Below are 14,020 nucleotides of genomic sequence, written 5' to 3'. Positions count from 1 at the left end.
ATGAAGGAGAATGATTTGCCTTAGGGATGCCCTTGTCGACTCATGTGATTGCTGTTGAAAATGGTCTGGATCTAAAAGACCACAAAAGTGTTTGATGTTCTTCATATATCCTTCAGCGAAAGAACTGGGAGAACAGTCATTGCTCTTGTGCGTTTGCATTTTCAATAACACACATGAAACAAGCTATGCCCTGCCAGTTTGGAACAAGCTCTGTCCTGCCTTGATGTACCCATGCTGTGTCTCTTTTACTGGTGTATGCAAAAAGACCGGGCAGGAAGGGGGAGAAATGACATTCGTAGGGGAGAAACAGGACTGGGTCTAAAGGGAGAAGATAAGAGCAAGATTAATGGAGAGAAGGAAATTAACTGGTGGGTGGAAATAAGTCACATGCCCCCCCCCAAAAAAGGAGGAAAAAAATTATGAGATAGGGAGGGAAAAGGCAATGGAGACAAAAAAGCTCAAGAAACAGGTGAATATGTGATTATGAACACAGGAATCAAGTAGGCAGTCATGAAGAGAGATAACAAAGGAAGAAAAATAATGTAAAATGCAAAGGAAATCAGGAAAAAATAAATTAAACCTCCCACCAAAAAGGAGCTGAAAAGCAAAAGATGGGATAAATCAGATTGTAAAATGTCAGAAAACAAACCAAAGAGGAAACGTGGAAGACTGCATTTAATATCATTCATGGGACAGAATTGTTTGGTCACTGTGATATGGATGATGTCCGGCTTCAGAGCAGAGACACGAGCAGCCAAGGGCAAGCAATGGCCACAACTGTGACTGCCAGCCCAGAGTCTCCCAAGTGGGAAAATGATTCTGCTGAAAAATTTGTGGTAAAGCAGGAAACTGAACCTTGGTTTACTGTCTCCTTTATGTCAAGACAGTCTTCTGCCTTTCCTTCTCTGCCATGTTTGATGGATGAATCCCTCCTCCACCACTATCACTCACTCCCAGCTTGCACACTAGCCCCACCGAAATCTAGGAATAATGGGACAAGAGCATGGTAAACAATTCAGTCTTCTGCCACCAGTAATTTTTCCAGCATAGAGTAAATCCCCCTTTCTCCACTACAAATAAATGACTCCAAATTGTTTTGCTGCCTTCCTGCAAAGTTAGGACTACCAGCCGATCTGGGAACATAAACCCAAGTCATTAAATGAATTACAGCCAACCAGTGCAAATCAAAATAAGGAAAAAAACAGTATAAAATTTTTAGAAAGATTTCCCATTCACACAAGCGGCAAAACTGAGGTATGGCATCACTGGGAAACTATGGCAGTTTGTGGAACACTATCATATCACAATGCTTATCGTGGGTGTTTTTACCACATCCATTAAAGCTCTTAAGGGCTGCTCTGTATCACAAGGCATCTCTGAGGCTCTGTGGTGTAGGCCATGCCTGTGTATGGTACCCTGCAACAGTCCTCCAGGGTTGCTAAACCACCCGCTCACTCTGGAGGCACACACTCGAACACAGAAGTGATCTCACTGGTTTTAGCAGCACCATTTATGCGATTAACTATTCGCTCCAGTGGGGGGCTTATTGACAATTAGGGTAAAAAAACCACCCAGGAGTATCTTCTTCCATCTGGAACCAAGAAAAGATTTGGAGCTGAATCCACAGCCCCCTCTGGGTCCCATCGGTGTGTCTGTGTGCTCGGAAAGCAGGCACCGCTGCTGCCCCTGAGTGATTCAGAGCATCCATGTGGGAAAGTGCAGGCAAAATCAGCCAGAGTCTGTTGTTGTTTATGGCTCTTCTTACACCAATGAAGTTGAAATGCAAAGGGCAGAGTTTGGCACAAAAGCTTCAGGTAAATCTCACTGGTATATTATTATTTTTACATCAGTTTGGTCATGTTCGTGCTCAACCATAACTTTCCTAACTGAAACATTTCTGGTTCCTTTAAAATATGAGTTAATAATGATGAATCACAGGTAAGGATGATCCTAAATTAAAGAGGCACAGTACAAGGCTTTGCTATAATCAAGGAAACTACTGTTATCTAGAGACACAGAACAGTCACATCTAATTTTTGCATTCTGCACTTAGCCCAAAGATATACTAATTACATTCCCCTTAGCCCCCTTGCATGGTGCCATCCAGCACATGCCCATCACAAACAATGAATACATACATCAAGTGAAGAGTAAGGGTAATTTCCTGTGGTTGTTTTACAAGCAAGAGATTAAACTGTGACTACCCTGCAGAGTTTAAACAATGTGCCTGTAATAAAACTGATGCCGTAGTATGTAATCAGAAGCCAAACAGAAAGTTTGACATGCTTAATGCAGCATTCATATGTAAAATGTCTGCAGTGGAAACAGCCCAGCCCTCTAATTTCAGTCTTTGTTCCAAAATGAAACCCCGGGCCAGGTGCCTCTGAACATGTGCTGAAGTCCCTGTCAAAGGACGGAGACAGAATTTCTCCGTGGAAACGATGCAAAACTCAGACTGGCTCCATGCAGGCAGAAACACTCTGGAGCCCATCAGAAGACAGTGAGCGTGTAATTGTGCTGCATGGGGTGCCCCTGACTGCATGGGGAAATTTTGAAATGTATCTATATCTCAGTTATCCTGCCCGTTCCTCAAATAACTAAACAACTCTACACAGTTCCTGTATGACATCAGAGACATTTACCACATCATTTGATGTCTTCCTAATGTTAGAAATAAACAATAGACATTCACTCAGTTTTCCTAAATAAAAGTAGATGGACAGAATATGGCCATGCATTTTAACCCATCTTACTGGGTTAAAAACCCAGGATGGCCACACACTTGAGTCTCAGTAAGCTCTCAGGGAAGTGCAGGAGGTGACCCAGAGAAGAGCCGGGGCTCCAGTGTTTGCAGTGAATCACATGGAAACAAGAGGGATGAGAAAGCTCAGGGATGGGAGGCAAGTTGGGGGAAGCTGAAGAAGGGCTGTGAGGGAGGTAGAGGTTGGGGATTGGGACGTCAGGAGTGGTGCAGGACAAGGTGGAGGCCAGAGGTGGCAGGAAGGGAGGACGATGTGCCAGGAGCTGTAGGCCAGCAGGCAGAGCTGCCAGGGAAGAAGGAGCAGCAGGCAGTGAGTGGGTTGGGCAAAGCTGTGAGGCAGCCAGGGCAAGTGGGGCTAGCTGCTTCCCGAGGGCCAAGCCAGCAGCCCCATGCTCAGTGGGCAGGGAGCTAGCAGCCACAGGCATCCGTCTGCAGCCATTTGAGGGCAGGATCAGGGCCTCTACGTATGCATTCATTTGAAGATGAAGCCTATGACGATTCACCCAAGCCATTTTAAAGCATCCCAGTTATTAAGAGACTCCTTGATGAGGCAGTGAGGAGTGCAGGCTCCGCACCACAACCATCACCACAGTGTAAGCATCAGAAAAGAAAGCAAGGCTTTCAAGCCTCAAAATAAAAGACTCAGTTTACAAGCTTATAAATTATTTGTATCTTTATCTGAAGGTTGCAAGCTTTGTTCAAGCCTGAAAGATATTAAGCAACTGCTTGAGAATCACCATTAACTAAAAAAAAAAACAATGGCAAGATAAAACCCCCACATGCAGTATTCAGTAACAATTCTCTTGGAGTTTAATCTGCACACCATTACTACAGATCAGTGAATACCAAAAATGGATCTGTACCTGCTTTGTAAGTCGTTCAGGTGCAATTCGCCTACATAATGGGTGGCTGATGAGACAGTGATGATCCTAGCGTTGTGACTGTGCGTTCCTGATTGCTTCAGCTTATCCAAGAGGAGGTTAGTCAACAGGAAGTGTCCCAAGTAGTTCAAGCCGAAGTGCTCCTCAAACCCATCCTCCGTCTTCCTTTCAGGGACCAGCATCACCCCAGCTGGAGGAGAAAGCAGAGGTAACACCTGTTGATTTATTTCAGAGAAGGAGCAAGCTAGAAGGAGCACCGATCTCCTGCTGCAGAGTGTAAACACAGCATTTAGAGCAACGAGTGACTGGTGATAGTATGTAAAGTGTAAAGCTGACACTGATTGATTCCTGCCGAGAAAAATGTCAAATTCCCCACTTCAGTTCCTTCATCCAGAAAACAGGTAGACTGACTCTGTCTCTTCCTTCCTCCCTCCCTGAAGGATTGTGAGAATAAATTAGTTCATTTATGAAAAGTGTTTTGAAGACATTAAAAGTTGTGTTAATCCATCGCTGGTATGCCAGAATGCAATGCTGCACATCCGCAACTATAATTAATCCATCTACAATAGGTGGGAGCTGGGTGATCCCAACAACATTCCCTCCATCAAAGAGCTCAGAGCAGTGGAGACAAGACCAGGCTAAGCAGCAGATCTGCTCTCCCAGACAGCTTTCTGCTGAGTCCTGGCTGGACTTTAAAGATCTGCTGAGTCTTCGTCTGAAATCTGCAACTTCTATCTCACTAGTGTGGGTGAGAAAAGATGTAGTAAATTTACCCAATAATCTTAATTACTGTGCTTACAAGCAGCTGCATATTGAAATGAGTTTTTGAATGCTTATTTTGGCAATATTTTTGCATAGATTTCTACAAACCACAATTTTCAAACTCGGTGCCTAAAATAAGTATCCACATCCCTAGCAAGCAATGTTGATTTCAGCATCTTGCAAGGAATGCTGAGCTCATGCATAAGCTATATCGTGTACTGAGGCTGTGTGGGGGATTGCTATCTTGCTCAATTATGATGTGGACTTGAATGTTATAAATTATTCTCATTTTATTAAAATTTAATTATTGTACAAATGGACCTGACCTTTGTAATTTAAATGTAGATGGACGTGGTTCATGGAGATTAATGTTGCAGCCCATTTGTCTTCTTTCTAAAATACATGGATATGATACAGTGGAAAGGCCACCTCTGCTCACAGACGTAAGAGAACATCAGCTTCATCATCATGCTACTTCATGTGTCCATTAAAAAGCCTTTAATGTCCCATTTCTTGGTATCAGCCCAACGATGGCATATTAATTTACCATTTTAAATTGTACATGCTGTGCATCTGCACCATTGCTTCTTTGGAGGGTGTCCCACCACCTGACAGTCCCGCTTTGTTACTGATGCTCGGGCTGGTATGAGGAGGTGGTATTTTCAGGATCTTTTTAGCGTGGCCAACACCCATAGCGATTCACCTATGGCTGCCTATTGCTTAATGGAGCAATTGGAGAAGCAGCGTGAGAGGAAGAAATGAGAAAAGACAACACAGCGAAGAAAAAGTTTGGGTGTAACACAGCCTACCTGCATATGGAGGGAGGCCTTACGACTGAACATGAGTAATGCTGGCTGATGGTACGATGAAAGAAACACAACACAAATTACATGACTGGGCTCTACAAAAGCTCTTACTGGCATCTCTCTCTGTCATTACAGGCACTCTCCCAGAGCCCTCAGAATGATGGGGAAACCCAGCTGCCGACTGTGGTTTCTCTGCATGTCAAATCTCAATTTTAACAGCAGAAAGACACAAATTAGAGGGTGTCTGGTCAGATGTCCTGTTGTATTCTCCTTCCTTAGCAGCACTTAGCTCTGATGCATGGTGCAACTGCTCACGGAGTTGGGAACAGACTTCCATTTCCTCTATAATCTGCATACGCAGCACACAATGACATCTGGGACAGTGGCTGGGACTGAACACTGGCATGAAGTTTACGGATAGACAAAAAGGTGAAACAATTCCTGCTGCAACTTTTTTTTTGTTTTCTGGGAAGAAGGAAAGGGCTGGAAGGGCAACAAACCCCAGGCTCCCAGACCAAGTCTCAGCCTGCTACAGTGAGAGTTTTAGCAGAGATGGGGCTTAAGATGAGCTGTTGGAGGGCAGATGGGAACAGCACCACATCTCTGAGCACATGGGCTGGTACGAGGAAATTATTTGCATCTCTCTGAGGCCCATCCTGACCTCCAAAGCTCTGACATTTGGAAGAGGCAGGAGGAAGCAGTTTAGCAGAGGTCTATTTGCAGCAACACTGGTAAAATGCAAGCCCAAGAAAAAGGCGGCCAACATAAAACAACCCTGGGACAGCAAAGCTGATGCCCCAAGTGCTGCTTCTGCATCTGCTGGGGCTGCTGCAGGGCTATAGGTACCTCCATACACACACACACTTCTGCCGGCTAAAGCAGACGGAGGGATGGAGGAATTTGTCTGGAGAGAAGTGCCGTAGGTGGCTGCTACAGCCACTCAGCTTTGCATCACTCCCAGCAGGCAAACCCAGGGAGGCTGCCACTGCTCACATCAGCCCCGAGGGCACCTGTGCTACAGCAGCTGCCCCCTTGACCTCCGGAGAGGTGCAGGATTTCAAGAGCACATAGAGTCTCTGCCCTCCACCCCAATTAGTCTCCACCATCTGTGCTGCACGTCCCGGGAGCAGAAGACAGATCTGAGCTCATGTCAGGAGATGGAAAAGATTTACACTTGTGCAATACACAACTGTTAAGACACACCTTCCCGAAAATTATTTTGCTCATTCTTCAAGAGCTTCCTCTGAGAAGGAACTGTGGGAAAGTCCTTGAGCAGGCAAAATCACCTCTGCCTGCATTTGTTGCTACTACAATTCCCTTTTTGTCTTCAAGAGCTGGTCAAATAATATTAACCCAAAACACCTTTGGAAGATTTTATTTTTTTTTAAAGGCTCTCATCTTTCAGGTGGTTCATATCAAGGCTATTAAAAAATCTCACCTTGCAATTTGAGGGCAGTTCCTCTAATTTGAGTAGAAGCCATTTTAATTCACTGGAAAGGAATACCCAACAGGCAACTGAACCTGGCTGCTTCTCTGACAAAAGGGAACACCTTGTAAGTGTAGCAGCAAGCTCTCTTTTTTAAATTATTAACTACCTAACGTTCAGTAGATACTAAAAGTGGCATGCTATTGATTTTTTTTTGTCCAGAAACGTCATCAGCTTTACTCAAGGGCTCCAAATGGTAACTCTAAGAATGAAAGCTGCTTCTATTTTCAATTCTTTCAATTAATCCAATATTATTTGAAACATTAAAAAATGTCCTTTTTTTTTTTTTTCTATTTTTTTCCTTCTTCATTGTAAACTAAGAATGATTTTGTTTATTCTTCTGGTATGGTATCCATACAACCCAGTATCTTTCTGATTTTAATTATCAACAGTCAGTCTCCTCAGGTTTTTGGAGGGCATATGAAATTTCAATTGGCAGATGATTAATGTCAAATACGTCAGTTCTGATACAACTTTCTTACACATTTTTCCCTCTGATTTAGCTGGATTGTTTCCAGAAAATTTGTTTTTTAAAAAGTCACTGATACCAGCATGGCATTAGAGAATGAATTAATAAGTAAGATGAACGTGAGCTTTTACCTTGTAATTGATTAGCTGTTGTTGAAAAATTCAGGCAAAAGACTGACAGTATGCATGCAGAAAACGCCCTAAATGACACAATGATGTGTGATTTTGCAAGAGTAGAAATAAATTGGAACAAGGAAAATATTTTGCTGCGTAACTGTGCTGAACAACTGTTCTTCTTATAGATACAGTAATACAGTCCTATGTGCTCCAGTTAGGCGTTAATTGTAATATGTTCAAATTATACACATTTTAATTAGCTATAATGAATAAAAAAATCCATACTTTTTTACTTTTATGACTAGGAAACAGTCATATTTTTCTCTCAAAGAATCAATGCACCTCAAGAGAACTGCTTTTGTAGATAGTCATTTATCATGATTTTCTATAAAAGTTTCTAAAGAAATCATTGGTTTGGGATCCATCAATGGATTAGTCTTACGTGATTTTAAGAGCATAGTGGATCTGATAGTGCACACAGTACAACCAAAAAGTTTATAACTGTTGTAAATATTACAGGCCAGGCATACCATATTTTTATTGGATTATACAGCAGAATTTGTACCGTGCCTGCCTGTACTGCAGGTGATGGTAAACATTGCTGTAATTCCTGTACCTCCCACTGCAAAGACATCCTTCAGCTCCATTATAAAATATATTTTAAGAGCTTTAAAAATACAAGTATTTCACTCAGCTAGATTTATTTCCAGTGAGATACTATGAGGTTTTTAAAGGTAATTCTCACCAGCTCACTACAAAATAAAGATTTAAAATCTCTTTTTCACATGCAGAACAAAATGTCTTCCCAGCCAGGCTCACAGGAGAGGGTTGGAGGTCCCGGCCGACTGGCGTCTGGCAAATGTGATGCCCATCCACAAGAAGGGCCGGAAGGATGATCCAGAGAACTACAGGCCTGTCAGTCTGACCTCGGTGCCTGGGAAGATCATGGAGCAGATCATCCTGGGTGCCATCATGCAACGCATGAGGGACACCCATGCGATCTGGCCCAGCCAGCACGGGTTCACGAGGGGCAGGTCCTGCTTGACAAACCTGATCTCCTTCTATGACAAAGTGACCCGCTTGCTGGATGAAGGAAAGGCAGTGGACGTTGTTTATCTGGACTTCAGCAAAGCCTTTGATACAGTCTCCCACAGTATCCTCCTGGAGAAACTGGCTGCCCATGGCTTGGATGGGAATACCCTCTGCTGGGTTAAAAACTGGCTGGAGGGCCGGACCCAGAGAGTGGTGGTGAATGGAGTTAAATCCAGCTGGCGTCCAGTCACGAGTGGTGTCCCGCAGGGCTCGGTACTGGGGCCAATTCTCTTCAACATCTTTATCAATGATCTGGACGAGGGGATCGAGTGCACCCTCAGTAAGTTTGCAGACGACACCAAGCTGGGTGGCAGTGTTGATCTGCTGGAGGGTAGAGAGGCTCTGCAGAGAGATCTCGACAGGCTGGATCGATGGGCCAAGACCAACGGGATGAGGTTTAACAAGGCCAAGTGCCAGGTCCTGCACTTCGGTCACAACAACCCCAGGCAGCGCTATAGGCTGGGGGCAGAGTGGCTGGAGAGCTGCCTGGCAGAAAAGGACCTGGGGGTGTTGGTCGACTGTCGGCTGAACATGAGCCGGCAGTGTGCCCAGGTGGCTAAGAAGGCCAACAGCATCCTGGCCTGTATCAAGAACAGTGTGGCAAGTAGGGACCGAGAGGTGATCGTCCCCCTGTACTCGGCACTGGTGAGACCCCACCTCGAGTACTGTGTCCAGTTTTGGGCCCCCTACCACAAGAGGGACATTGAGGTGCTGGAGCGGGTCCAGAGAAGGGCAACGAAGCTGGTGAGGGGTCTGGAGCACAAGTCTTATGAGGAGAGGCTGAGGGAGCTGGGGTTGTTCAGTCTGGGGAAGAGGAGACTGAGGGGAGACCTTATTGTTCTGTACAAATACCTGAAAGGAGGCTGTAGAGAGACGGGGGTCGGTCTCTTCTCCCAAGTCACAGATGATAGGACAAGGGGTAATGGCTTCAAGTTGCGCCAGGGGAAGTTCAGGTTGGATATTAGGAAACATTTCTTTACTGAAAGGGTTATCAGGCATTGGAATGGGCTGCCCAGGGAGGTGGTGGAGTCACCATCCCTGGAGGTATTTAAGAAACGTGTAGACATGGTTCTTCAGGGCATGCTCTAGTGTCCAAGATTACTGGTTTGTGGTGGGGTGCTGTGTGGGTGGGTGATGGTTTTTGGTTTGGTTGTTGTGTTGTGTGTTCAGGTGGTGGGTGGTGGTTTTGTTTGTGGTGTTTTGTTTTTTTTTTTTGTTTGTTTGTTTTTTTGTTTGTTTTTTTTGTTTGTTTTTTTTTTTTTTTTTTTTTACTGTTGGTTGGACTCGGTGATCTCTGAGGTCCCTTCCAACCACTACGATTCTGATTCTGATTCTGATTCTGGTTTGGAGGCAGTGCCCCCACACGCAAGTCCTTTTATTCCCAGCAGTCCAAAGGCTGGGCAGAAAATGCAAGAGGTCAGCCACATACACTTACTTACATGTAACACCTTCACAGCAGGAGGTGAAGCTACATAATCACATTCACACCATTCTTGTAATTTACAAGGAAAAGATACACACTGTACCAAAAATGTTCCCAAGGGGAAAAATTAATAGAGATGGTAACTCCAAGTAAAAGCACAAAGCCTTTTCTCCATACAGGCTTTGCACTGGTGTAGCTGATTCATTTAGCAGCATTTTCCATCCCATGAGGGCACACGAGCTGACCCACCTCACTTAACAGAGTGTCAAAACCTCTCTGCTCTGCACACCCATACACCAAAAGATGTATGGGTGGATCTATTTAGCTATAGAATAATATAACACACTTCTTTCCTGAATAGGGACAGCTATAGTGGAGTGAACATCTCAATAACTGTATAGTAGCAACCCCTGGCTAGGCTGCCTGTACTAGACTGCTTGTTCCACCTCGTTCAGTTGGGCTATGCTATCCCAGAATATGCCTGTCCTGGGGATCTCTCCTAGCAAGTGAACAACAAGAAGTTGTAATGCCTTGTTAGAAAAATTGCCCCCAGAAGCACCTACTGGAGATGTAACCATACCCACATAACTGCTTCTTACAGGTATGTCTCATCTGGGCTATGGAGAGGTGAATTTACAGCACTGCTGAGAAATACTGCTTGCTAAACCAGGTCCATAGCACTGAGCCCAGTGCTACTGGTATCCCAGAAAAGCATTGTGAGTCTAGACAGGACCACACACAGAAGCCAGATTAACAGCATGTGAAAGCTGAAAAGGCAAAAATCCAAACAGTTAAGAAGAATCATAGAATCATAGAATGTTGGGGTTGGAAGGGACCTTAAAGAAAAACACAAAAATACAATGATGAGGCTTGGTACAGCTCTCCAATGCTACGGTGCTATTTCCTGTCTCCCCAGAGGGACTGGTGGAGGTAGTTCAGATTCTTGCACTTCCTAATATCTTCTGGAGCCCTATATATATGTATATGCAGTTTTCTAAAGCAAAGTGTGACAACACTGAAGCAAAACAAGGAATTTTATCCCATGGCATATCGATACACTTAAGATGACACCTAGAGTCCACACCAATGCGGTGTGGACTCTAGTTGCCTTGCATCTCCCCTCGGGGAGATAGGACATTTGCTGTCAGCCTGTCTGGCATCAGTGGCGAGACAGTGTCCTGTGCACGGATCTTCCCTGGAGGTGACTGGACATCATGAAAAACAGTTTGTTAAACAGCTGCTGAGAGCAGGGCAGCATCGTGATTGAGCCCTGGGCTGCAGAGGAAAGCCATCTCCAGCAAGTTGTCTCTGCTGCTTCTTCCTAGAACATGTTCCTCCATAGGAGTCTGCCAGAACTCTGCTCCAGCATTGAGCAAGTTCTCACTAGCTCCCACCTCCTGCTCCTTTGCAGGGTCTCCGCACCACCCGTTGCCATTTTGGCCTTCTGGCTTCCTAACAACTTCCTGTGCCAGCCCTGCTAAAACCAAGAACAGTGTGCTGCTTCCCAGCCAAAGCTCTGTGCTGTGCTCCTCTCCCTCCTGTACCCCCAAAATCTGGTGACCCAACACTGATCATACCAAGGAACAGCATGTGTGTGGGAAGGAGGGGAGAGGCTCAGCCCCAGACATGCATATCAGCTTCATCTGCCTCTCTGCTTCCCTGCAAACAGTAAGTTTGTTCTCCCTAATTTTCTTACCCAGCCACTCTTGCTCCTCTGTGTCTGAATCTCATGAGATCTCAATCTGCATCCTGCAGGCATCTGCCAGTCATATGGCTGGCTCTCCCTTCCCTTGCTCCTCAGGCTGGTTTCCTTGTGGGACCACGATCAGTGGCTCTGAGACTCCCACCAGCTTCCCCATTCCCTCTTCAATATCAACCAGATGTGACACAGGGGGAGATGAGAATTAATTTGTTCGAGTTATGTCGAAGTCAGTGGCCAGACAAAAGATAGAGGTTCCAATCATGTCCCCACTGGGGGGAAAAAAATCTCATCTTTGTTAAATGTCAGTAAATTCACAAAAAAGACATCAGTCAAGAATACCCTTACTGCAAGAAAAAGTTCAATCGGTTCCTGCACAACAGAGACTCTAGTCCTCAAGATAAGGATTCAGTCCTTGAGAATTATGTGGTGTCTAAGCACTTGCAAACTCTGAGACCTCTCCTTATAGTTCAAATATGCCTAATGCGTCTCTTTGTCCTCACTACCCACCCCAGCTCCCTCCCCCCATACTTGCTCTCCTATGAATTTCCTGATATTGAACAAGAATATATGCTACATTCATAGTTAAAAAGTCTTTCGCTCAGCAAACTCAAATGTATTGCCATCAAGTTTTCCTCCATCCTAATGGTTCCCACACAACAGTCCTGTTTCCCCACATAAGCTCTTCAGTCTGTCTTCTGCTGTCTCTCCCTTATAACCTTCCAGCCTCAACCACCTCTCTTTTATTTCAGTTCTCCACACCAAGGCTTCTTATATAAATCTGCCTCTTAGAAATTATGGTCTTGTCCCATCTACATTAAAACTGAGCTTCTTCCTCTTCCATGCTACAGGTTTTGTCACTATGCCTAAAAATGCAAGAGTCAGCTCTTCCAGAGAGATGTGGTCACTAGCTAATTGAGGTCACCACCTACATCAGCTCACCAGCCGCATCTGACCAGACCTGTAGCTCCTGAGAGTGCTGAAATCGTGTCCCAGTTGCATTCCAGCTGTATATCAAGGTAAAACCCCGATACCCGTCACCTCCCATTCACCTCTCCCCACCTCGTAGTCTACTTTTCATAGGACAGAAACTTGTCACAGAGATCACGGAGGACCCGGGCCCCCAGTCTTGACAGTGGAGAGAGCAGGAGAAGCCTGAAGTGAGCCACAGTGCCCATCTCCATCCCAGCTCAGAGGTAGCCACAGAGAGCAGAGGGGACACTGGTGCCCAGTCTCGCTGCTGGTGCCTTTGCCTGCACGCAGTACTTCCCACCACGGCTCGGAGTTATGACTCCAGCAGAAAGACTTGTTCAGTCTCGACTCAGGACATGCTTTGTACAGGCAAAATATTTAGTGATTAAAATGTAAAAGATGGGTTTCAAACTCCACTGCTTAACAGGCTTCTGACTCAGCCCGGCATGGGAATATTACATGGATGGCGAAAGGTGCATCTGCCTTTCTGACACAAAGGCAGCATCTTGCCTGCATTCAAGTCCCCATCCCAAACTGTGATAACACCAGAGCATTTCTAACGAAACTTGCCATCATTTTTGAAATTAAAAAAAAAAACCAAAACATAAAACACTCCAAGATGTTTTCTTATCTTTCTTGGAAACAGATGAACTCTTTTATCTGGCATTATAAAAAATATATAAAAATAAATTAGCTTTAGGCAAATTCTTGGGATAGAAACCCTTAGCCCAACCACTAATAGTTTGGCTAACTAGTAAAGAACTGAAAATTGAGTAATGTCTACTGCTAGTGCTCCCAGACCCACCTACAATGCTCCAAGGGAGAGGTGGACTGCACTAGCTGTGCCAAAGAAGACAAAGCAATGCATCTTTCCACTAGAGACAAGCTCTTAGTTTATCAGTAGATTAAAGAAAAAAAAAAAAAAAGAAAAAAATGCAGACAACCCACATTCAAGGACTATGAGAACAACAACCAAATCTTGGTAGGTTCAGCACAAATCTGAACAGGTAGCAATACCTCCTTAAGAACAGATTTACTTTCCTTTTCAATGCCATGCTGCTACAAAGAGAACACACAAAGAGCAGGCTAGTTCCCTGGAAAATGCATCAGTTAAAAAAAGAAAATATGATCCACAGCTGAGGTTTTGTTTTCACACTAAAATAAATCAGAGCATTCATAATTGGATCTGGCTGGAAAAAAACCCCAACTTTGCTTCCTAAAAATATGCTCAGTAAGTGCATTGTTGGCACAATGGTGAGTTATCCCACTCACAATCAGAAAATAGGAAAGTCAGTCACAGCTTTCTAATTCAATAGGAGGTTCTCTTAGAAGTAAAGTATCTTGTTTTGCAATTTGTATAAAAATATTTTTACCTAAAAGCTATGAAAGGATTAGGTAGGAATAAAACATGGCTCACTCCTGCCTCTCAGAAAAGCCAGTGGCAAATGTTCCACACACTTAAGTAGAACCGGTTGGGTTTCCTAATCCATCAATAGCTGAATTTTGTATCTGTCTTCCACTGATAAAACATTAACATTCAGGACATAAAAGCA

At 44.4% G+C, this 14,020-nt stretch overlaps 1 protein-coding gene across 1 annotated transcript in view; it reads right to left on the bottom strand.

Moving 5' to 3' along the window:
- Positions 1-14,020, bottom strand: part of DHRSX (dehydrogenase/reductase X-linked) — a 171,222-nt gene that overhangs the window by 42,574 nt on the left and 114,628 nt on the right. Inside the window, 1 exon segment of the mRNA XM_074150955.1 lies at positions 3,625-3,832. Within this exon segment, the coding sequence (XP_074007056.1) occupies positions 3,625-3,832 (208 nt within the window).

Source organism: Numenius arquata, chromosome 1, assembly GCF_964106895.1.
Source record: "Numenius arquata chromosome 1, bNumArq3.hap1.1, whole genome shotgun sequence".
Classification (NCBI taxonomy): Eukaryota; Metazoa; Chordata; class Aves; order Charadriiformes; family Scolopacidae; genus Numenius; species Numenius arquata.
This window is presented reverse-complemented; position numbering and strand designations above follow the sequence as displayed.